The sequence below is a fragment of the Notamacropus eugenii genome, chromosome 5 (genome assembly GCF_028372415.1).
Source record: "Notamacropus eugenii isolate mMacEug1 chromosome 5, mMacEug1.pri_v2, whole genome shotgun sequence".
Taxonomy (NCBI): domain Eukaryota; kingdom Metazoa; phylum Chordata; class Mammalia; order Diprotodontia; family Macropodidae; genus Notamacropus; species Notamacropus eugenii.
Genome location: NC_092876.1, coordinates 57,068,698 through 57,091,149, shown reverse-complemented (window position 1 = coordinate 57,091,149; position 22,452 = coordinate 57,068,698). Strand labels below are relative to the sequence as shown.

The window sequence follows — 22,452 nt, the reverse complement described above, 5'->3', positions numbered from 1 at the left end:
AATGCTAGAAGTCACTGGTCTGAATGTCAGTTTGCAGTTACCAGTTCTGCGAAGGCTCTGCCAAGTTCAACATTGCCACAGTATCTCTGCAGGGAGTAAGTACCAACTCCAAGAAGATAAAGGTGCTCATCCCCTTTATGGTCAGGTCCAAAGAAACATGAACTCACTTATTAACAAGAATTTATTAAGTGTATATGTGCTAGGTACATAGCAGCTAAGTGCATTGTGCATAGAGCACTGGCCCAGGAGTCAGGAAGACCCATCTTCCTAAGTTCAACTTCAGCCTCAGATACCTACTAGCTAGATAACCCTGGACAAGTCACTTAACCCTCATCTGTAAAATGATCTGGAGAAGAAAATGGCAAACTTCTCCATTATCTTTGCCAAGAAAACCCTAAATGAGGTCACAAAGAGTCAGACAGGACTGAAAACCAACTAAACAACAAAAATACATGCTAGATACCAGTGGGGACACAGACAAAAGCAAAGTAATTTTTGCCTTCGAGAAGCTTACATTTTTCTAAAGGGAAATTATACATACACCTATAAATAAATACAAAACATAGACAAAGTAATTAGGAGGGCGGCCAGTAGTGACTAAGGGAATAGGAAAGTCCTCTGGTAAAAGGGTAGAGATCTGCAGGAAGCCAACAGTTCTTAGAGGAGTAATTGAGGAGGTACATCCTAGGTATGAACAACTTGATCAAAGGCAGGGAGATGGAAAAGGTAGATTCTCATTACCTCATTCTTGAACTACTGTAATAACCTGCTGTGGAATCTGCCTGCTTCAAGCCTCTTCTCACTCTGGCCCATCCTCCCTTTAGTCACTAAAGTGATTTTCCTAAAGCACAGGTCCCATTACACCACCACCACCCACACATACAATTAACTCCAGTGGTTCCCAGTTGCTTCCATTGGCAAATACCAAATGTTTCACTGGACATTCAAAGCCCTTCCTAACCTAGCTTCCTCCTACTTTTCCAGTCTTCTTATACCTTTCTCCCCACTACATACTCTTCAGTCCAGTAACAATGGCCTCCTGGCTGTTCCACAGACAAGACACTCCATCTCTCACCTCCAGACATTTTTCTCTATCTGTCTCCCATGCCTGGAATGGTCTCCCCCATTCACTCCTACTACTGACCTCTCTTGTTCATGTCCCACCTTCTACAGAAAGTCTTCCTCTACCCCTATTTCCAATGCCTTCCCTCTATTAATCATTTCCTGTTTATCCTGTAGATAATTTGCTTTGTATATATTTGTGCCTACTCTCCTCTGTTAGATTAAAAGTTCCTTGAAGGCAGGGACTGTCCTTTGCCTTTTTTTGTATCCCCAGTGCTTTTCACAGTGCCTGGAATGTAGCGGGTGATTAATAGATGCTTATTGATTGATTAAGAAGTATCATGCATGATCAAAAATAAATAGGAAAATAGGGTTTGGAGAAAGGAGTCACCAGCATTAATCCCAGAGAGATGGGTTTGAGTCAAACCATGAAAGTCTTTTTTTAAATGCTAACAGAGGAGTTTTTTTCTTAGTCTAGAAGAGAACAATGCTTGAGTGTATGTATATGTATGTGGGGGGTAGGGGTGATGTGGTCAGATCTGTGCTTAAGATTATCAATTTGGCAGCCATCAGTGACAGACTGGAAGAATGAAGTTGGACTGGAATTGGAAGATGGCTCTCAAGTGAAGAGACTCAAGGCAATGAGACCAATGAGGCTGGTAGCCTTGTGAGTGGAGGAAAAGGGGCAGAAGTGAGAGATGACATGGGAAGAAGAATTCACGAGATTTGGCAACAGATTGGGTAGGAAGATGGCGAAGGAGGGGAAAAAGTTGACAATGAGTCTGAGGTTATGGACCCAAGGAACTGCAAGGACAGTGGAGGTGCATGCCCTTGGAAGAAATAGAAAAGTTGGGAAGAAGGAAGGGAACCAGAGTGGTGGTGGGGTGAAGATAATGAGTTCTCTTTTGGACATGTTGAACCTCGATGGGGTCTCCAATTGGAGATGTCCAATAGGTAGCTGTTAATGGAAGACTGGATCTCAGAAGAAAGACTGGAACTTGGTATACAAATCTGGGAGTCATCTGCTAAGAGGTGATAATTGAGCCTATGGAAATTGATGATATAATCCAGAGAGAAATTATTAAGAAAGAAGAGAAGAAGGCTCAGAACAGCCCTTTCGGGAAGCCCTTGGTTAAAGAGTGAACAAAGACGAAGGTCTAGCCAAAAAAGGAGAATCAAAAGTGAGCAGTGTCACAGCAACTCACAGAGGACAGAGCATCCAGGAAGTGAGGGTGATCAACATACTCAGATACTATAGAGAAACCCAGAAGGATGAGGACAGAGAAAAAGTCATTGAATCTGGCAATTAGGAATTAGTAAGATCTGAAATTTTTTTCTAGGGTCTGGGAATTACTACTGGAAATTTTCAAAGAACTACAGTATCCTTACAACACATGTTAATTATCCCACACATGGCTGTATAGCTAAGAAGAATCAGAATAAAACATGGCAGGGGCAGGGGAGGATGATCTGGCTGGAACCCCTCATCCATGTTTGGAGATCATTGGGTTGAAGAATGTGATCAAGGACTTGGTAAATTGCCTTGGATGTGCACTAGTCTTGTCTCTTACAGGTCTAAGGTGGTTCTTTGTTTTAACTAATGTCAGCCTACTGGGACTGGGAGCTATTTTATACTCAAAGACCAATGGCTACCAGGAGTCCATTGCATTGGCCAGGAGAGAATTCACTGACAATGAGCCTCATTATCCCATCCACAAATTGTAGCTCTTGGCTCTGAAGTGGTCTGTCACTGATAGACTGGGTATGTGGAGCTTGATTCCAAGTACAAGCTAACAACAACCCACTAACTCATATCCCAACAATGTTAACTTGGATGATACCAGCCAGCAATGGAAAATAGTGATGGCCAACTATGAATTTGGTATGCATTTCTGGCAAAGGAAGATTGGCATGGATGCAGATGCCTTATCCCATTGGAAAACTTGGTAATGCCTATGGAAAGGGTAAAGGCAGTCTTGTATATACAAGGAGCTAAGATGCTCGTTCAAGGAAGTGTGGCTGAAAGGAAGGGACTTCCACCAGAGCTTGTCATCAGTAGAAGAAAATATTTTAATTTTAATTTAATTTAATTTTAATTTAATTTAATTTAAATTTTAATATTTAATTTCTCCATGTACCAACTGTCCTTAGGTGATTTCCCTATCAGCACAATAAGACTATTGCTACTGTTAGTCCTTCATACTCAAACAGGATCAGTGACATCACAATCAAGGTATGGAAGGAGGGGAACACTAATACATTGTTAGTGGAGCTGTATGTCCAATTATTCTGGACAACAATTTGGAACTATGCTAAAGTAATTAAAAGAGGTGGTATCTTTTGACCCAGACATTCCATTGTTGAGTATATACCACAAAGAGGTCAGTGATTAAAAAGAAAGGACCTATATATACCACAATATTTACAGTAGCACTTACTATGGAAGGAAAGAATTGGAAGCAAAATAGATGCCCATTGATTGGAGAATGGCTAAGCAAATTGTGACCCATATGGACAATGGAATAGTACTGTGCTTTGAGAAGCAATGAATATTATTAATAAAGAGAAGTATGTAAGCAAGACTTACATGAACTCACGCAAACTGAAGTCAACAGAATCAGGAAAATAATACACAAAATGATTATAACAATGCAAATGAAAGAGAAAACCAAATGCTATAAAATTATAAATGTTGAACTTGACCCCAAATATTTCTTCCCCACCCCATCCCCACTTCTCAGCAGAGGTGAGGAACTATGGATTTGGGACACTGCATATCAACAGATTTTTAAAAATGTCTATATTAGTTTTGTTGAATTTGTTTTTTCCCTTCTTTTTTATTCTTTCTTATAAACTCTGAGAGGGGAAGACAGAGAAATACATTAGAAAATGTAGGTGATATAAAAACAAAAGTATCAATAAAAATTTATTTTTTCCCAAAAAAAGCAGTGTATAAGGGAGAGGAAACCGAAAATTATTTCTTCTGCCTGTTATTATTCCTGAGTTATCTTGTTATTGTCTAAATTAAATACTTTACTATTTGGTTTATAGTCTGTAACTATGGTCTAAGGCTGAGAGGGGGGGTCCAGTCACAATTCCCGAAATAATCATGATTATCCCCAAACATCTTAGTGACATAACTAAAGCTGAGATACTAATGGAGACCCACCTTAGAAGGGTTCAAAGCATACCATCTCTCTGCCATCCTCAAATCCTTCCTTGCCTCGTCCACTGACTTCTTCCTCTTGTCTGTCTGAGCGTTAGCTCCCGGTTCTCAACTCCTTTGCTGGGCAGAGATGATTGAAAGACTCTGAACCCAAAGATATTGATGAAAATCAGGTCACCAGGTCACCACTTACCCAGATTCACTCCACTGAGTCATCCCTTCTGTTGATCCCCAGGGAGTGATTTTCCCAGAATCTTATCAGGATAAGATTGAAGCATCTAAAGGCAAAAGGGACATCAGATGCCATCTAATCCAACTCCCAAATCTTATAGATGGGGAAACAAGCCCAAAGAGGGGTAGGGATTTGCCCAGGGTCACACAGCCAGTAAGTGGAGAGCCAAAATTCAAATGCAGGTCATCTAACTTCCAATAAATACACTGTGAGCTAGATCATGGAGTAGAACTTCAATGCTGAAAAAGCTTTATTTTACCAAGGAGGAACCTGAGGTCCATAGAGGATAACTTGTCCAAATTCAAAGCCTGGCTATAAGATCATAAACTATTGAACTGGAAGGGAACTTAGTGACATCTAGTCCAACCTACTGTTTTACAGATGATGAAACTGAGGCCCAAAGACCATGACTTGCTAGAGGTCACAGAAAATTCAAAAAAAAAATTTTTAATTTCCCCTTAAAATTCCAGAAAATTCCAAAGTCAAAATTCTAAGCCAGGTCTTCTGACCTCATATTCACCATTCTTTCCACAGTACCAACCTTTCTATTTGCTGCAGGGCTCTTTCCACTGTACCAAACCGCCCATATTGGTTTTCAAAAAGAAAAGAAAAACCTATCCACAAAGGGACAATAACAAACAATTTCCACCAACAGTACAAGAAGGGTCTTTTTCTCACATAGCCTCCAGTCTTCAATTCCTTAATCAGCACCACTGCGGGAGACCAGGCTGGGAAATAGGCCGAGCAGCTCATCTGGTCTTCCAACAACCAGGACTTCTCTTTCTTCAAAGTCTCCTGCCTACACATGCAGGGAATACAGTGACAGAGGCTTTCACTCTCTAAGTGGGGGAGGGTGGTCTCTGATCCTCCTGCATCAATATCAAATCCTTTCTCTGGTAAGTGAAGGAAGACATTGAACTTTAGAGTTGGGAGAGACATTGGAACACAGACTGTCAGAGCTGGAGGGCCCTTAGAACACAGAAGGTCAGAACTTGGAGGAACCTTAGAACACAGGATGTCAGAACTGGGAGGACCCTTAAATTATAAAATCCTATAGTTGGAAAGGGCCTTAGTGTCAGAATGTCAGAGTAAGATGTGACCTTAAATGACATCTAGAGGTAAGTGATGCAAGTATTGTTTCCATTTTACAGATGAAGAAACTGAGGCCTAGGTGTGGGAAGTGCTTTTCCCATGGTTACCCAGGGAGCAGTAACAATGCCTAGAATGTCTCTCACCTTATTCTCTATCCTGGAACCTTTCTACTCTACTGATCCATCACATTCCTAAAGAGGAAGCCAGATAAGGTTTAAACCTTCCCCAAGAAGAAAGAGAAAGAGGTCCAGATTACAGACATCCATGGAAAGGAACCCAAAGGATTCCACTCCTCTGCTTCCAGATCGACACACAATGTTCCTTAAGCGAGATCAGGTACCATGAGAAAACAACCAACGCAAAGAGAGCCCCTGGCTGGTGACTTGCTGTGCTCCCAATCCAGGGAGGCAGTTGGATCAAGTCTCATGAAGTGAGTTCTGCCTTCCCCCCCACAAGCACCCAAAAGCATCACAAAGTCACTGAGCTAACAACAGACACTTTCAGAAGGGTAGGCTCATATTCATCGGTATTTGTTCAGAAGGCTAGATGCTTGGCAAATATCCATCTCAATAATACACAAGAATCATTCAATTGGTCAGTTATGTTCACACCACATTAATGAGCTAATTGATTCATCTAACAACAACAAAAATTTTAATTGCAATATGAATGGTACTTTTAGTTACAAAAGATAATATATCACAGAAGAATGTGGAGCTCTGAACTGGAGAGATGGCTTTGAATCCTGCCTGGGACAGTCAAGACTTATATGACCCTGGGTCAAATACTTAACCTTTATGAGACACAGTTTCTTCACCTGTAAAATGGACATAAAATGTTTCATAAACTCAAAAACTGCTACCAATGGAAGTTGCTATTATTACATCTTTCATATTTGATCTTCCCATGAATAAACAATAATAACAATACAGAATGAGGTATAGATGATTCCATCATACCGTCTGCTAATGAAGGTGCACCAAGGATGCATTCTACGGGAACTGACAGAGGATGAGCTTAAATTCTAATACTTTTAGTCACTAGGTAGCACAGTGAATACAACCCTGGGCTTGGTATAAGAAAGACCTGAGTTCAAATCCAACCTCTAACACTGACTAGCTGTGTGACCCTGAGCAAGTCACAACCCTGTTTTCCTTAGTTTCTTCATCTGCAAAATGAGTTGGAGAAGAAAATGATGAACCACTCCAGTGTCTCTGCCAAGAGAATCCCAAATGGGTTCACAAAGAGTCAGACTTGACTGAAAATGACCGAACATTAGAAGCCCATGAGATCATAGGTCCCAAGCTGAAAGGAGCCTCAGAAGCCATCTCCTCTCCTCCTTTCCCTCGCTATTTTACAGATGAGGAAACTGGGGTCCACAGAGAAGTGATTTGCTTCACCCATCCATAATGCTTTGGGGTTCCCACAACTATCCTGTCAAGTACATGTCAGGCGCTGTCCTGAGTGTTGGGGATAAAAAGACAGATAAAAAACAGTCCCTGTTCAAGGAACTTACTGTCTAACGGGGGAGAAAGCCTGCAAACATCTATGCACAAACAAGTTATAAGCAGAAGAAATTGGAAAGGAAAGGTACTAGCATTTAGAGGAATCAGGAAACCTTGCAGAAAGTGGGATTTTATCTGAGACATGAGGGAAGCCAGGAGGTGGAGATGAGGAAAGAAAGCATTCCAAGTATGGAGGGACAGACAGTGAAAATGTCTGGAAGTCAGGAGATGGAGTACTGGATGAGAGTATGTGGGGGTGGGGGAGAGGGGCAGAGAGAGATACATGGAAGAAGACTGGAAAGGTAGGAGAAGACTTTAAAAGCTGTAGGTTTATATATGAGACCAGGAAGCAACAGGGAGCCATTGGGGATTTATTGAATAGGGAGATCTCCTCATCAGATCAATACTTTAGGAAGATCACTTAGATAGCTGAATGATGAATTGGAGTGGGGAGACCCAAGACAGGCAGCCCTACCAGCAGCTAATAATCCAGGAGTGGCAGCAATGTCAGAGGAGAGAAGGTGGCATGTATGAGATGTCACCCTGTGAGAAAAGGAACACAATTTTATTAGCCCTATCTTACAGATGGAGAAGCTGAGGCTTCAACAGTTGAAATGATTCATCTATCATGTTACTAGCAAGTGATGGAGCTGGGATTCAAACCTAGATCTTACTCTGGAAATCTCATGCTCTTTCTGCTAGATAGGGAAAATTGAGGCTTAGGGAGTTTAGACTGTAAAGATGACACCCCAGAGCTATTCAGGAAGGGACCTAAAACTAGGATGTAGAGTTTCCAACTCCGCCCACTTTTCAACAGACCAAAGCATTCTCCATTAGACTATTGATAGAGGCAGTTCTTTCCTTCTAGATGCTAAGAATGGGAAGGGAATGGGAGTGGGAGGTGCAAGCCCCAACCTGAGTTCACAGGTTGTTCTCACCACTGATATTATTGAACCTGGCGATAGTCCAAGTCTCTCTCCAGATCAAGGCAACAACATCTGGTCAGGCCCCCTGAAAGCCCCAGCTCTGTTGCCAATAGCAACCAAGTCAACCCCCCTTTCATCCTCTAGCTGGCTTCCATGTCCATCATTAAATTAAGACCTGCCACTGCTCCCCACTCCCACCCAAATCATAGCCCTGGCTTCTCAGCTGATTCTGCAGCTGCAGACCCAAATCCCCCAATGTTTCGGTCAACAGGAAGGGATGAACACCCAGAATCACGGAATGGGAGTGAGAGCTGGAAGGACCTACAACAGCATGGGGGCCAACCTCCTCATTTCCAGATAGAAAACCAAGCCCCAGAGAAGGCAACTGGGACCACAGAACCTCAAGAGTTGGAAAGAACTTCAGGTAACATCTGGTTTCCAATCCATTCCATGCTTGTTGACTCAATGATTGATTCCAGAACAAAATTACCCTCTGAGATGATACTGGTTAGTAGTCGCCTGACCATTTCCTTTTTTCTTTTCTTTTTTGTTTTTTGGAGGCAATCAGGGTTAAGTGACTTGCTCAGGATCACACAGCTATTAAGTATCTGAAACCTGATTTAAACTCTTGACTCAGGGCTGGTGCTTGATCCACTGTGACGCCTAGCTGCCCCCACCTGACCTCTTCCTAAAGACCTCTGTTGATGATGAGCTCACTATCTATTAATGCAGCTTTTCTCACTTTGGGGAAGTTCTGATTTGGGGGGACATTGTTTCCTAAAATTCCTCTCTGCAGTTTCCACTCAGTGTTCCTCATTCTGTCTTCTGGGGCCAAGCAGAATGAGTCTAGTTTACTTCCTCCCCAAGACAGTCCTTCAGATATTATGAAAACAGCTGTCATTCAACGTAAGCTCCAGGAGTGGCTGCTTCATTCTGGTCTTTGCATTTCCAATGTTGTTTGAGCTAATGTAGGAGTTAACATACAATAAGTGCTCAATCAATGCACATGGATTGATGGACCTCAGACCCACGGGTATTTTCTCCCCTGGTTGAAAATCCAGTCCCTTCATCATTCTAGGCTCCCTTTTCTGGATGATCCCCATCTTGTCCATATCTTTCCTAAAATATGGACACTCCCCCAACCCCCAATCCAGAACAACATTCCAAGTGTGGCTTGATGAAGAGAATACACTATCAGTGTTACCTCCCTTGTTAGAGACACAGGTATTGGGTGTGTGTGTGTGTGTGTTTGCCTAGATGTAACTTCATTGGAGTGGGGAGGGGACTCCTGGCATGGAAACTGTTTCCAGTGGTGTAGATTAGCAACTCATCTTCAACGTAAGTCTTAGAAAGTTGACTGAAGGTGATGTGATTTGCCCTGCAGGACCTGAATTCAGGTCCTCCTGACCCTGAGCAGAGCTCTCAAAGCACTAAGACTTTCATTCTGCTTACCATGGTTCCACTTACTGCAGCCTAGCATCTTATTAGCATCATGTCACACAGCCGACATCTTGAACTTGCAGTCCACTAAAACCCCCAGATCTTTGTCATGAGGATGATTTTCTAGCCCATCTTGGACCCCTGAGAGTGATTTCTGGAACCAAAAGGTGGACTTTGACATGAAGGATGGCAGTTAGACTTTGAGTGTCACTGGCTTCTTTTAAGTCCCAACTAAAATCCCACATTTGATATGAAGTCTCTCCTGGCCCCTCTCAATCCCAGTTTCTTCCTCCATTATTTCCCATTCATCCTGTATATAAGCTTGTTTGTATATATTGGTTTGCATGTTGTCTGCCCCATTAGACTGGGAGCTCCTTGAGGGTGGGGACGATTCTTTTGCTCCTTTTGTCTCCCCACAGCTTAGCACAGTGCCTAGCATACAGCAAGCACTTAATACTTATTGACTAATTGGCATAGGGAACTCTCTCTTAGCAATGGAGATTGGGCCAACTCTCTGCAACTTATAGCATCTGTAGTGTTGCCTAGAGTGCAGAGAGGTTACGCAGTGTGCCCAGGGTCCCACAACAAGCAGGTGAGTTGAATTTGAACACAGATCTTTTCTCTACTGTGCTATGTCACCTCCAATAAAGCTGGAAAAATATAGTCTATATCTATATCCAAATCATTGATTAAAATGTTGAATGGCATAACTCCAAACAGACAGATCCCTGGGGCATTCCAATAGAGACTGACCTTCAGGTTGGTATCTACCCAATAACAATTACTTTTGGGGGGGAGGGGGCGGAGAAACATGTATTTATTAATCAATTACTACTTGCTGGGCATTCTGTGATCAGTGCTTCAGAAATGTGTTCTCTTTTGACTTGAGAGGTGTTTTCATGATCCCCACTTTACAAATGAGGAACCTGAGGTAGAGAGAGGTTAGGTGACTTACTTAAAGTCATGCAGCTAGTAAGTGTCTGAAGCTACATTTGAACTCGGGTCATCCTCAGAGTTCTGTCCACTTCAGCAAACATTCAACCACTTCCAGATCTCTGAATTATACCATCTTATAGACCAGCAGTTCTCAAACTTTTTGATCTCAGGACACTTTTACACTTATAAAAATTACTGAGGACACTCTCCCCCAAAGAACATTCCTGTATGTGGGTTACATTGACCTCGAGGATCCCCCTCTTAGAGACCCTCAAGTTTCCATGAACTGCACTTTGAGATCATTATTGTAGCCCATGAAGGAGCTAGGTGGTGCCACAGTGCATAGAGTCCTGACTTGTCTTCATGAATTCAAATCTGACCTCAGACACTTGCCAGCTGTATGACCCTGGGCAAGTCACTTAACCCTGTTTGCCTCAGTTTCCTCATCTGTAAAACGAATTGTATCTTTGCCAAGAAAATCTCAGATGGGGTTGCAAAGAGTCAGACATGACTGAAAAACAACTAAAGAACAACAAAATTGTAGTCCACACCCTCTGATCTTATCCACAAGGATAGATAGAGAGTTTAAGAGGCAATATTGGCTGCTTTGCCTAAGAGCACCCAATTCTCCTCCTTGTCCAGCTGCAGGCCCAGACCCCACCCCAGAGCCATGAGTACTCCCCACAATCTCTTTTAAGGTCACTTCCCGCACCCAAGAGCACCAGTGAAGAGGTTCCTCTTGGGGGGGGAATCTCTCCTTAATCTTTCTTGTTACAGAGATCTGGATTCCTCTGAGCAAACATCTGTGCACCCGGATGGGACTAGAAGGGACCCTATCATACGCGAAAGAAGCGCAGCCCAAATACAGACATCAACCATGCCTTTATTATTGTCTCTCCCGATGCACCAATATATACAGACTTTATTTATACATAAATAACATACACCATATATGCTTATTTATTTATACAGAGGTGCGGCTCTCTCTCTCTCTCTCTCTCTCTCATACATACACACACACACGCACACACATCTCTCTCTCTCTCTCTCTCTCTCTCTCTCTCTCACACACACACACACTCTCTCTCTCTCTCTCTCTCTCTCACACACACACACACACTCTCTCTCTCTCTCTCTCTCTCTCTCTCTCTCTCTCTCTCTCTCTCTCTCTCACACACACACGCACACACACACACACCCTTGCACAAGCACTCATCTTTACAAAGGTGAGCTTTGTAAAATCTAATCCTCCCTTGAGCCCGTGAGGACAGTACTTTGATTGGCAGTCATGATGTTCATATATGTATATATACATACACACACATATATATATACACATATACATATAAAACGCATAGATTTATTTTAAAAGACCATTTTCTCCAAAGATTCCCTCCCATACCTAGAACCCCAAACCAAAAAAAAAACACCCTTTGAAAGTTTTTTAAAAAGTTTTCTCCCCCTTCTGCCAAGAGAGCTCCTCAAGCCATATTTCACCTTACGAAGCAGCTGGCACATGAAGAAGTCACTTTCTTTCTGTCACAGTTTTGCCTGATAGAAAATAGAGGAAGGGGCACTGTGGGAAATTAATGCTCAGGTAGACCAGGGTGGCATGATGCCAGTCCCAGAGCAGTGCAAGGCACCATGGGAGACAAGCAAGAGACTGCAGTTGTTGGAGTGAGGGTAGGCTAGATCATCAAGGGAACCTGCCAGATGAGCAGGGTGCTGTCCGTCTCGCTGCCCAAGGCTGGCCTTCCGCCACCACCGAAGTTGCGATAGCCCTGCCCTCCAGAGATAATGGCTACCGAAGAGATCTCCTTACGGTGAGCATCCCGGGCACAGGGCCGGCTGCGGACCCAGACGTCTGGGTCATCTGCCATTTCGTAGATAGAGCCATCTTCCTCGCTGTGGGCCAGGGCTGTCCCATCAGGGTCTGGGGGGTCGCGTACTGAGAGGATGGGTCCCGGCAAGTGTGCTGTGGAGCGCAGGCGGTACTGAAGGAGAATGCCCTTTTTATGGACTAGCTCTCGGGGTGGGTGGCTATCAGGTGCAGGTGGAGGCTCATGAGATGGACCCTCACCTTTCTCCTCCTCTGCCTCATCCTGGTCACTCCTCAGTATATCAGGAGCCAGAGTGCTGGTGGCCACAGCTAGGAAGTCCACTGGCCCACAGTGACCATTGAGGGAAACCATGCCTTTTCCTGTAGAGACAGAGGAGAGTGGACAGGGTGACTATTACAGACAAATACTGATGCAAGGATTTAAAGCTGGGACATCAAACCACAGAATGTGACAGCTAGAAGTCACCTTGGAGTGTGGAATGTCAGAGCTAGGAAGGCCCTTAGAACACAGGATGTCAGAGCTGAGAGGGTCCTTAGAACACAGGATGTCAGAGCTAGGAGGACTCTTAGAACACAGGCTGTCAGAGCTGGAAAGGGCCTTAGAGCTGATGTAATTCATTAATGTAATCCCTCATTTTATGCCTCACAAAACCAATAACTCACATTTAAGGTTTCTAAACCCTTCCCCACAGCCCTGAAAAGTTGGCAGTACCAAAACATTACCCCAATTCTTGTTTTTACTGGGCCTGAAGTTTTGTTACTAAGGGGAACATGTAGGTAAGGAACCTCCCTCACCAATGTAGCTCAGCACATACGCAGCAATTTCAGTCTTTGAGAGCTGCCCAAGACCTTGAAAGGTCAGTGGACTTGTCCAAGGTCACATAGCCAGTAAGTGAGAGAGACAGGATTTGAATCCAGACCTCCTGACTTTAAGGCCACCTCTCTCTACTCTGCACACAGTTGCTTCTTTTACTGATGAGATGAAAACTCATAGAAGCTTAAGTAATTATGAGTCACAGATAACTGAAAAGAAACATAATTGTACTTTTTTAATCATGACATCTAAGGCCAGCCTTAGATACCAATTAGTTTCACCACCTCCTTACTTTACAGAAAAGGAAACTGAGGCCCCCAAGGACTTGTCTCAAGTTATCCCCAGGTAGAAGGGAATTGAGATAGGTAAAGAAGATAGGCCTCCAGAAGCAACGCTCTTTCCCTTACCCCTACAATGGAGAATCCCATTGCTGTCACTAGAGTTGTCAGGTTTTTTTTGATAAACAGAACCAGGGACGTAGATTCCCATGGAGTGTGGCTAAGAGGAGAGTGCAAGGGACAGCATTGCCAGGGGTCCACACAGTCACTGCCTGTCTCTGCTTAGGGTCTGACTCAGCAAAGGTGCCAACGTCAGCAGCCCAAACAGGAGACAGTCAAGGACATGGCGTGGTCAGTGCCAAGAAAAGGGCAGATAGAGGCTTCAAGCAACACAAAAGCCACCTAGTCTGGAGGCCTGGATGCAGGAGACCCAGAGTCACATTCTACTGTGGGACCTTTCACCCTCTGCATTGAAGGGGGAGAAGCGGAGATTCTGCAAGGCTGCAAAGTAAAGTAGAAAGAATACTAGCTCCAGAAGCACGGGATCTAGGTTCAAATCCCACTTCTAACACTCATGACCTGTATGACTTTGTAAAGTCATTTAACTGCAATGGGTCTCAGTTTCCTCAGCTATAAATATAGAGAGGTGGAACTAGCAGGTCTCTGATACCCTTCCAGCAATAGATCTATAACCTCTGAACCTGTCAAACCCCAGAATTCAGGAATAAGGAACTTGGGGTCTTGAGGCCACATGTGGCCCTCTAGGTCCACAAGTGTGGCCCTTTGACTGAATCTACACTTCCCAGGACAAATCCTTTTATTGAAGGGATTTGTTCAGTGAGTTTTGGATTCTGTCAAAAAGCCAGACTTGAGGACCTAGAGGGCCACATGTGACCTCAAGGCCCCAGGTGCCCTACCCCTGCCCTAGATACTAGGATCTGAGTCTCGGTTTTCCCTTTTAGAAAATGGGGATGATAGCAAACAAGCAAGAAAGACTTATTAAGCACCTATTATGTATGCCAGGCACTAGAGATGCAAAGACAGAGAGAAAACAGGCCATGCCCTGAATGAGATTTTATTGTATATTATATAATATACATTATATTATATATATTTTATTATAGATTATATAGATTATATTATACACGAGAGACAGGAGAGAGGAGAGAAAGATAGAGAGAGACAGAGAAAGAGACAGACAGAGACATAGAGAGAAGAAAGAGGAGAGGAGAGAGGAGAGAGAAACAGAGATAGGCAGGGACAGAGATAGACAGACACAGACAAGAGACAGAGAGAGACAGAAGGGAAGGGAAGAGAGGGGAAAAGAGAGAGGGGAGGGAAGATAGAGAAGGGAGAGAGGAGAGAGAGAAGAGGGACAGAGACAGAGAGGAAAGTCAGATCTCAATAGCTATAAGACAGTTTGGCTGGGAGGTACTGGCAGCTGGCAGGAGGTTGCTGAGGGACAGAGGGGCCAAGAAAGGCCTCATGAAAGAGATGGCATTTTGATCTGAGCCTTCAAGGAATCTAAGGATCCTGGCGTTGGGGACAGCCTGTGCAAAGGCCTGGAGATGAGAGCTGGAATGTTTTCTGTGAAGAATGTCCTGGAGATCAGTTTGGAGAATACAGAATAAGGCTAGAAGAGTAGACCAGGGCCAGGTTCTACAGGGCTTGAAGTGCCACAGAGGATTGTGGAGACAATACTACGTCAGAAATGAAAGTGATTGTTTTTCCCTCTCCCATGGGCCTGGGTCAACATCTCACGTACAACATGAGAGCAAGCTAAGCCCCTCCTCCTTTCTGGATAGTGGCCCCTTTGGTGCAGGTAGTTGGCGTGGGAGTGGGAGGGGGCTCTCACCTGTGATCTTGGGAATACCCTCCAGTCGGGGGACAGGCAGCAGAACAATGATGCCCTGGTCAGTGCCCACCCAGAGCTGACCCTGGCAGATGAGCAGGCTGGTCACACAGACGTGTTTCTGACCTGGGAGGACAGATGACAAGAACAAGGATGGTTAGGGCTTTGTGGTTATAAAGGGAGGCATCCAGGCCTCATGAGCTGAGCTTTAGGTTCGCAGTCAGGAAAACCTGGGTTCAAATCCCCCCTGTCTCTGTCAGCTTGGTGACCACAGGCAGACCTCTTCTCTGAGTCTCAGTTAGGGAAGGACTGAGATGTTCCTGGGCGGAGGGCATCCCCACGCTGACAAAATCACAGGCCCTTGATGTGCCGATGGAAGGATTACTGTGAGACTAGATGAGGTCACAAGTGTAAAGCATTTTATAATTTTCAAATCACCACATCCATGCACACTCTTACAACTGCTACTAGTGAAGTAAGATAACGTCCCTAAAATGTTATGCAAATTTTAAAAAGTACTAGGAGGAGGGGAGGATTTAAAACTCATGATCTTATAAAGAAGATGTTGAAAACTAAATTAATTAAATGAAAAATACTATAAGATATTAACTATTGGCTGTTATTATTATTGTTAAAGTCATTCATATTCATTATATCACAGGATCCTCACATTACCCCTGGGAGGGAGGGAATGCAAATTTTAATTTAATTTTTCCCATTTTACAGATGAGGAAACTGAGGTCCCGCTACGGAAGAGGGCTTCCTTGAGGAAGCTCAGTGCAACAGATTGCTAGATTTGGCCTCTAGGGCTCTGGGTTTCATCTCAGCTCTGCTGTATAGATTCGACATGACCTTAGCAAGTGCTTTCAACTCTCTGGGCCTCAGTTTCCCTACCTGTAAAATGATGGGGTTGAACTAGATCAGGACCTCTTAACCCTTTGTGTCTTGGACCTTCTTGTGCTTTGAATGCATAAAATAAAATGTCACGGATTGCAAAGGGAACCACCTAGATAAAAATATAGTTATCAAAATATTTTTTAAAAGTTCACTGACTCCAGATTAAGAAACCCTGGACAAGACTGATCCTAAGGTCCCTTCCAGCTCTAAATGCTATGTCGTATTATTATTCCCATTTTACAGAGAAGAAACTTGAGGCTTCAGACAAGTCTGTGACTTGGCCAAGGTCACAAGTTAGTGAGTGTTGGGAATCGGGCCTGGGATCCAGCTCCTGTTACAGGATACCATTTTTTCTTCTAAACTCTGAGTCAGGGAGAAAAATAAGTAGTAGACAACACAGAACACAGGACAGTGCATGCGGGTGTATGCTGGTAAATTTGAAAAAAAAAGCAACTTTTTTTTCACCTTTCCACTTTAATTGCATCATTAGCACTTTCTCTATCATTTTTTAAGCCTAGACAATCAGTAATAAATAACTTATTCTTGAGATCATTAAATCAAGCCTTGATCTGTAGCATTTGCCAATTTCCAGAGTACACAATGCCCATCCTGAACATTTAACAATCAGCTCCCTGGTTAGAGCTGGATCCATCATCTCCCTGGGTAGAGGCTTGGAGAGGAACAGGACCCACAGAGTGAGCAGAAAGGCATCCATCAAGGTTGTCCAATAACTAGAAGTTGCAACTTTTATAGAGCACCTTAAGGTTTATCAAGCACTGGCCATGTCTTATCTCCTTCATCCTTACAATAACCCTATGAAGAAGGCACTTCTTGCTATCATCTGTGTTTTATATGTGGGGCACCTAGGTGTCACAGTGCCAGGTCTAGAGTCAGGAAGTCTCCTCCTCTTACTTACTCAGACATTTACTAGCTGTGTGACCCTGGACAAGTCACTTCACCCTGTTTGCCTCAGTTTCCTTATCTATAAAATGAGCTGGAGAAGGAAATGGCAGAACCACTCCAGTAACTCTGCCAAGAAAGCCTCCACACAAAGAGTCAGACGGAACTGAAAAATGACTGAACACAGACATTAAGTGACTTGCCCCCCATCATACAGCCAAGTAAACAAGTAAGCCTTCAGTACCATCCACAGAAAAGGAACCAGCAGCTGGATGGGGGTAGATCCCCCACCCCCACCCCGCCCCTCACTGGAGGTTTGGATTCCCATCACGTAGCCCACTGCATGGTACATAGTGAACACTCAATAGCTATTTGCTAAGTGACTGATTGGGGCCCATTTGTCAAGATGCTGGACAGCTGCTGCTCATTTGGGCAGGGGTTAGACCAGATGCCCTCAGAGGCTCCTTCTAGGTCTGAACCAGGGATCAAGGCAGAAGGGGCTGACCCAAGTGCACAGGGACCAGCCCATTCATCCTGGCCTGCTTAAACGAGGCCCTGGGTGCCCACATCCAGAAGGAGCAGAGAAAGATGGCAGAGTGGAAGGACGGGGACTGGAGCAGAGGAGAATCACAAGAGCTGACGATGCACCAACAAACCCTTGCGAGGAATGATTTCCAGGCTCCGTTTTACATTCTGGATGCATGAATGCCTCTGCTTTGCTCAAACAGCGCACCCTGTTGTTTCCAGGCGCAGACAATGAAATGGGATAATTTGCTGCCGTGAATTAACATGTTTCTGATGTCAGGCCGGATTAGTTCTTGCTGCATGATCAGCCCCGTGCTGTCTCCTCCTTTTAGGAAGAGCAGTGGTCATGGGAAAGAAGGGGAGGGGGGAGTGTGGCAAGGAGGGGCTGTGTGCTCCAGAAGCAGAGCCCCTGGAACCCCTCCAGGCTGGAAAAGAACCAGGAGAATGGAAGAGGGAAAATAGGGAGGAGGGCACAATCATAGCACAGGAGACTCGGGAGAGACAAAACAGAATGGACAAACCAAAACAGGACTGTGGGGTGTACGGGATAGGACACTGGCTTTGGCGTCATCACTGATGACGATGATGATAGCAGCTAACGTTTATATAGTGCTTACGATGTGACAGGCACTTTACAATTAAAATCTCCTTTGATCCTCACATGGAAGTAGGGGATATGATTATCCCCGTTTTACAGATGAGGAAACTGAGGCAAACAGGGTTAAATGACTTGCCCACAGTCACACAGCTAGCTAGTAAGTTCCTGAGGCCAGATCTGAACTCAGGTCTTCCTGACTCCAGGGTAGGAGCTCCATCCACTGTACCACCTAGCTGTCTCAGTTCTAACTGGAGAATACATACGTGGAAATCTCACAGCAGGGATAGAAAGATGGGGAGCAAAGGGAAGGATACATTTTTACCTCTTAAGCAGGACTGCCATCTTCTACCTTATACCCCAATAACTGATCTGACCATTGGATAATACAGTACAATGGGAGAAAATATGCCCAGAGCCTGGTAAGTAATTGACAAGGGTCTATTAAATTTGAATGCCATAGAATAAAGGGCCCAGGCTGAGGAGATTTCACAGCCTGGCTCTAGTGACTCTTCCCAGTCTCACTGTCTCATTTGTAAAATGGGGAAAATGATCCAAGCTCTCCTGCCTACCTCGGTAGGTTGCTATGAGGATAGAATAAGAAGTTGTTGCAAAGGGCGTCCACTGTGGAAATGCTGGTGATTCCATTATATGCCCTAATAGACCATAACATGATAACACAATAAAGTTCTTTGTCCCTTTGGAAAGAAAATGTGCTATCAATTCAGAGGTCACTGGTATTATTGAAATAAATGTGAGAACAGAGCAATATCAGAGTTAAGGCAGTGATTGATTAGAAAAATGAAGACCACAGAGCCTGAGGAGTTAGGAAGCTCTCACAGCAGGGGAGGAGATTCTGACTAGGAGACTCCCATCCAACAGGTGATGCTTGCTCTTAGGTCTTAGTCAGAGCCACAGGGCCTATCAGAGAGTACTAAGATGAGTCTGGTGTGGTGGAAAGAGCACCGGACAAGGAGCTGGACGACCTGGGTATGAATCCCAAACCCACTGTGACCTTAGGAAGGGAATTTCTCCTCTCCCAGCCTCAGTTTCTTCTTCTATAACATCAGGTGGTCAGACTAAGATGGAAACTAATGTCCCTCTACAATTCCACGTGGCAGTGTTTTAAGGACCCTCCCAGCTCTGACATTCAGTGTTCTAAGGACCCTCCCAGATCTGACATCCTGTGTTCTAAGGGTCCTCCCAGCTCTGACATCCTGTGTTCTAAGGGTCCTCCCAGCTCTGACATCCTGTGTTCTAGGGGTCCTCCCAGCTCTGACATTCAGTGTTCTAAGGGCCCTCCCAGCTCTCACATCCTGTGTTCTAGGGGCCCTCCCAGCTCTGACATTCAGTGTTCTAAGGGCCCTCCCAGCTCTCACATCCTGTGTTCTAAGGGCCCTCCCAGCTCTCACATCCTGTGTTCTAGGGGCCCTCCCAGCTCTGACATTCAGTGTTCTAAGGGCCCTCCTAGCTCTCACATCCTGTGTTCTAGGGGCCCTCCCAGCTCTCACATCCTGAGTTCTAAGGCCCCTCCCAACTCTGGCATCCTGTGTTCTAAGGCCCCTTCCAGCTTTGACATTCTGTCTTCTAAGGCCCTCTCAGTCCTGACATCCTATATTCTATGGGCCCTCCCAGCTCTTTGATTTCTGAGCCATAAAAACATAAACATGAATGTTTATGTAAGCACACTTCTGATATTCCTCCCTGTCCCACCTGATACTAGGGCATCTGTTGACCACAGGTAATTTTCTAGTGATATTGTACCCTCATAAGACCTCCTAGAACAAGCATTACTAACCTCAAGTCAACTCCCTCACCTCATGCCACTCTCTAACCCAGGGACGTGTGGACAGATTTCAAAGGGTCCATAAACTTGGATGAGGCAAAAAAAAAATCCACAACAGCTTTACTTTCACTAACCTCTAACTGAAATTCAGCATTTCTCTCGATTACTTAAAACCATGATTCTGAGAAGTGTCCCTGGGCATCACAAGTCTGCCCTAGGAGACCAGGACACAAGGAAGGTTAATATCCCCCAGTCTGGAAGGTCCCTAGTGATGAGTCTGGTAGTGGAAGGCTGAATGAGTAGGTAAGCAGAGAACGCAGATCAAGTCAGGCCAGGAGGATGACTTGTCTGCAGACCCCATCCTGGGGCCCCTCTCTGATCTCCCCCATCTCTCCAAGGAGGACAGAAAGACATTCACAAACAGTAAGGGGGAGGGGGATTCTAATGGTGGATAAATATTTTATCACAGAGAGTTCATGCTGCAGTGTTCAACTCACCAAAGCCATCTATCTGTAGATATACAACTTTAAAAAGCTCTGGCTCTTGGAGAACATTTTATTAATGACCTGTCTAGTTAAGAGGAGGGGGGAGTTAAGGTTCAGAAATGCATTAATACCAGTCAGCATTTGGCTGGAAAGAGGGGGATGGGAGGAAAAAGCATGATAAATTTTTAACATGGGCAAAAAAAAAAAAAAAAGGCCACATTTACAGGAGAAACAAATTTATTACTAATTATGCAATTACTTCATTTGGTGGTGTGGGGGAAAGGAAAAAAATACTTAAAAGCCTTTAAAAATACGTCTAATAAAGAATTTAAGAATCCTGCTTAATCTTTCTGGCTGGAAAGGGAAAATTGGTAAGAAAACAGTATCTGTACATTGCTCTAGAACAATTCACAAAGTGGTCTAGAAGAGTTTGTATGCTGGCCTAGAATGACTCCCACACTGGTCTAGAACCATGATCTAGAACTCAAAGAGAAACAGATCCCCACAAGTCACATATTGACTTTGGTGCTATACAGTCATGTCCGATTCTTCATGTCCCCATTTGGGTTTTTCTTGGCAGAGATACTTGAGTGGTTTGCCATTTCCTTCTCCAGCTCATTTTACAGATGAAAAAACTGAGGCAAACAGGGATTAGTGACTTCCCAGGGTCACACAGCTGGTAAATGTCTGAAGCTGGATTTGAACTCAGGAAGATGAATCTAACTGACTCCAGACCCAGCCCTCTAGCTACTGAGCCATTTAGCTGCCCCACATACTGACTTAGAAAACCACAAATTAATATTAACTATGTTGTACTGTATTCTCATTTATTTTTTAAATACTTCCTGGTTGCTTTCTGATCTGGTCTGGGCTGTACTCAGGAGTTGCGCAGGTCATGAGTTTTATACCTCTGGTCGAGAATGGCTCCTTCTAGTCTAAAATATTGATCTCCAATGGCTGGTCTAGAATGACTCCTGATCTCTAACGGTGATTACTAATGGCTCACTCGCATTCTGGTCAAGAATGGCTAGCTCTAGAGTGGTAATATCCAATAACTGGCATGCTGATCTGGAATGGTGATGTCTGATGGCTCATGTACTAGTCTAAAATGGCTCACTCTGGTCTAGAATAGTGATTTCTGATGGCTTGTGCATTAGTCTAGAATTACTCACTCTTGTTTGGAAAGGTGATGTCTGAGGGCTCAGGTGCTGGTCTAGAATGGTGATCTCCAATGGCTCACATGCTAGTCTACAATGGCTACACATGATGGTCTGGAACAACCCACATGCTAGTCTTCACTAACCCTTGTTCTGCTCTGGAACCACTCATGTGGTTGGTCTCCAAATAGATAGAGCCTACATCTCTACCTGTGGACAAAGGGGTCTACCCAAAGGGTTTGGGGATGTTGACCAATAAAATGAGTAAGGCAGAGAAGAAACAAAAAAACAAATCCCAAATGAGATTGGATCTGGTCAAGCTCCTTCCTACCTGAGGCCTCAAAAGACCTTTCTCCAGATGGTAAAATCAATCACTTCCAACACCTCAGAGACAGAGAGGGCGCTGGGTCCTTTGTAAAGTGCAGCTCCTACCTAAAACAGGAATCTCCTCTTTCATATCCTTAGTAAGTCTTCACTAGACCTTTGCTTAAAACCTTACAGGGACAGGGCACTCACCCTACCTTACAAGGTAGACCAATCCACCTCTGGACAACTCAGATTGTTAGAAAGTTCTGTCTACGGAGCTAAAACCATGCTACAGTAGAATGTGTCCAAGACTTGGAATCAGTAGACCTGGATTCGAATGTCAATTCTGCTACTTCCTGCCCCTGGGCCTCTGTACTTATCTATCCAATGAGAGAGTTGAGACAGTCCCAAAGATTCCTTCCAGCTCTATTACCTAGGATTTAGTCACCCTCCTGTGGGTGACTCCCTTTAGATCACACAAATTAAGTCTTTTTCACCACTGCAGCTCGAAAGCTATCATGTTCCCCCAAAGTCTTCCATTCTCTAGGTGAAGTAACCCTCCCCATTTTCTTTAATTGGTATGATATGGGTCCCTCTTGGTTTGCAGACTGAAGCTCTCCTACCCTATGCTGCAACTAATGGGTCTATACCTACCCTA

The 22,452-nt window shown here is 44.2% G+C and overlaps 1 protein-coding gene across 15 annotated transcripts in view; it reads right to left on the bottom strand.

Moving 5' to 3' along the window:
* Nucleotides 1-11,222: 11,222 nt before the first annotated feature.
* Nucleotides 11,223-22,452, bottom strand: part of ARHGEF10L (Rho guanine nucleotide exchange factor 10 like) — a 250,377-nt gene continuing 239,147 nt past the window's right edge. For 13 of the 15 annotated variants that reach the window (XM_072609073.1, XM_072609072.1, XM_072609077.1 and 10 more), the window contains 2 exons: nt 15,147-15,269; nt 11,223-12,559 (listed from right to left, as the gene is read on the bottom strand). In XM_072609073.1, coding sequence (XP_072465174.1) covers nt 12,048-12,559; nt 15,147-15,269 — 635 coding nt within the window. In that variant the 3' untranslated portion in view covers nt 11,223-12,047. The remainder of the gene's footprint in view (nt 12,560-15,146; nt 15,270-22,452) is intronic. The other 2 variants (XR_011967038.1, XR_011967037.1) reach the window with 2 other exon arrangements.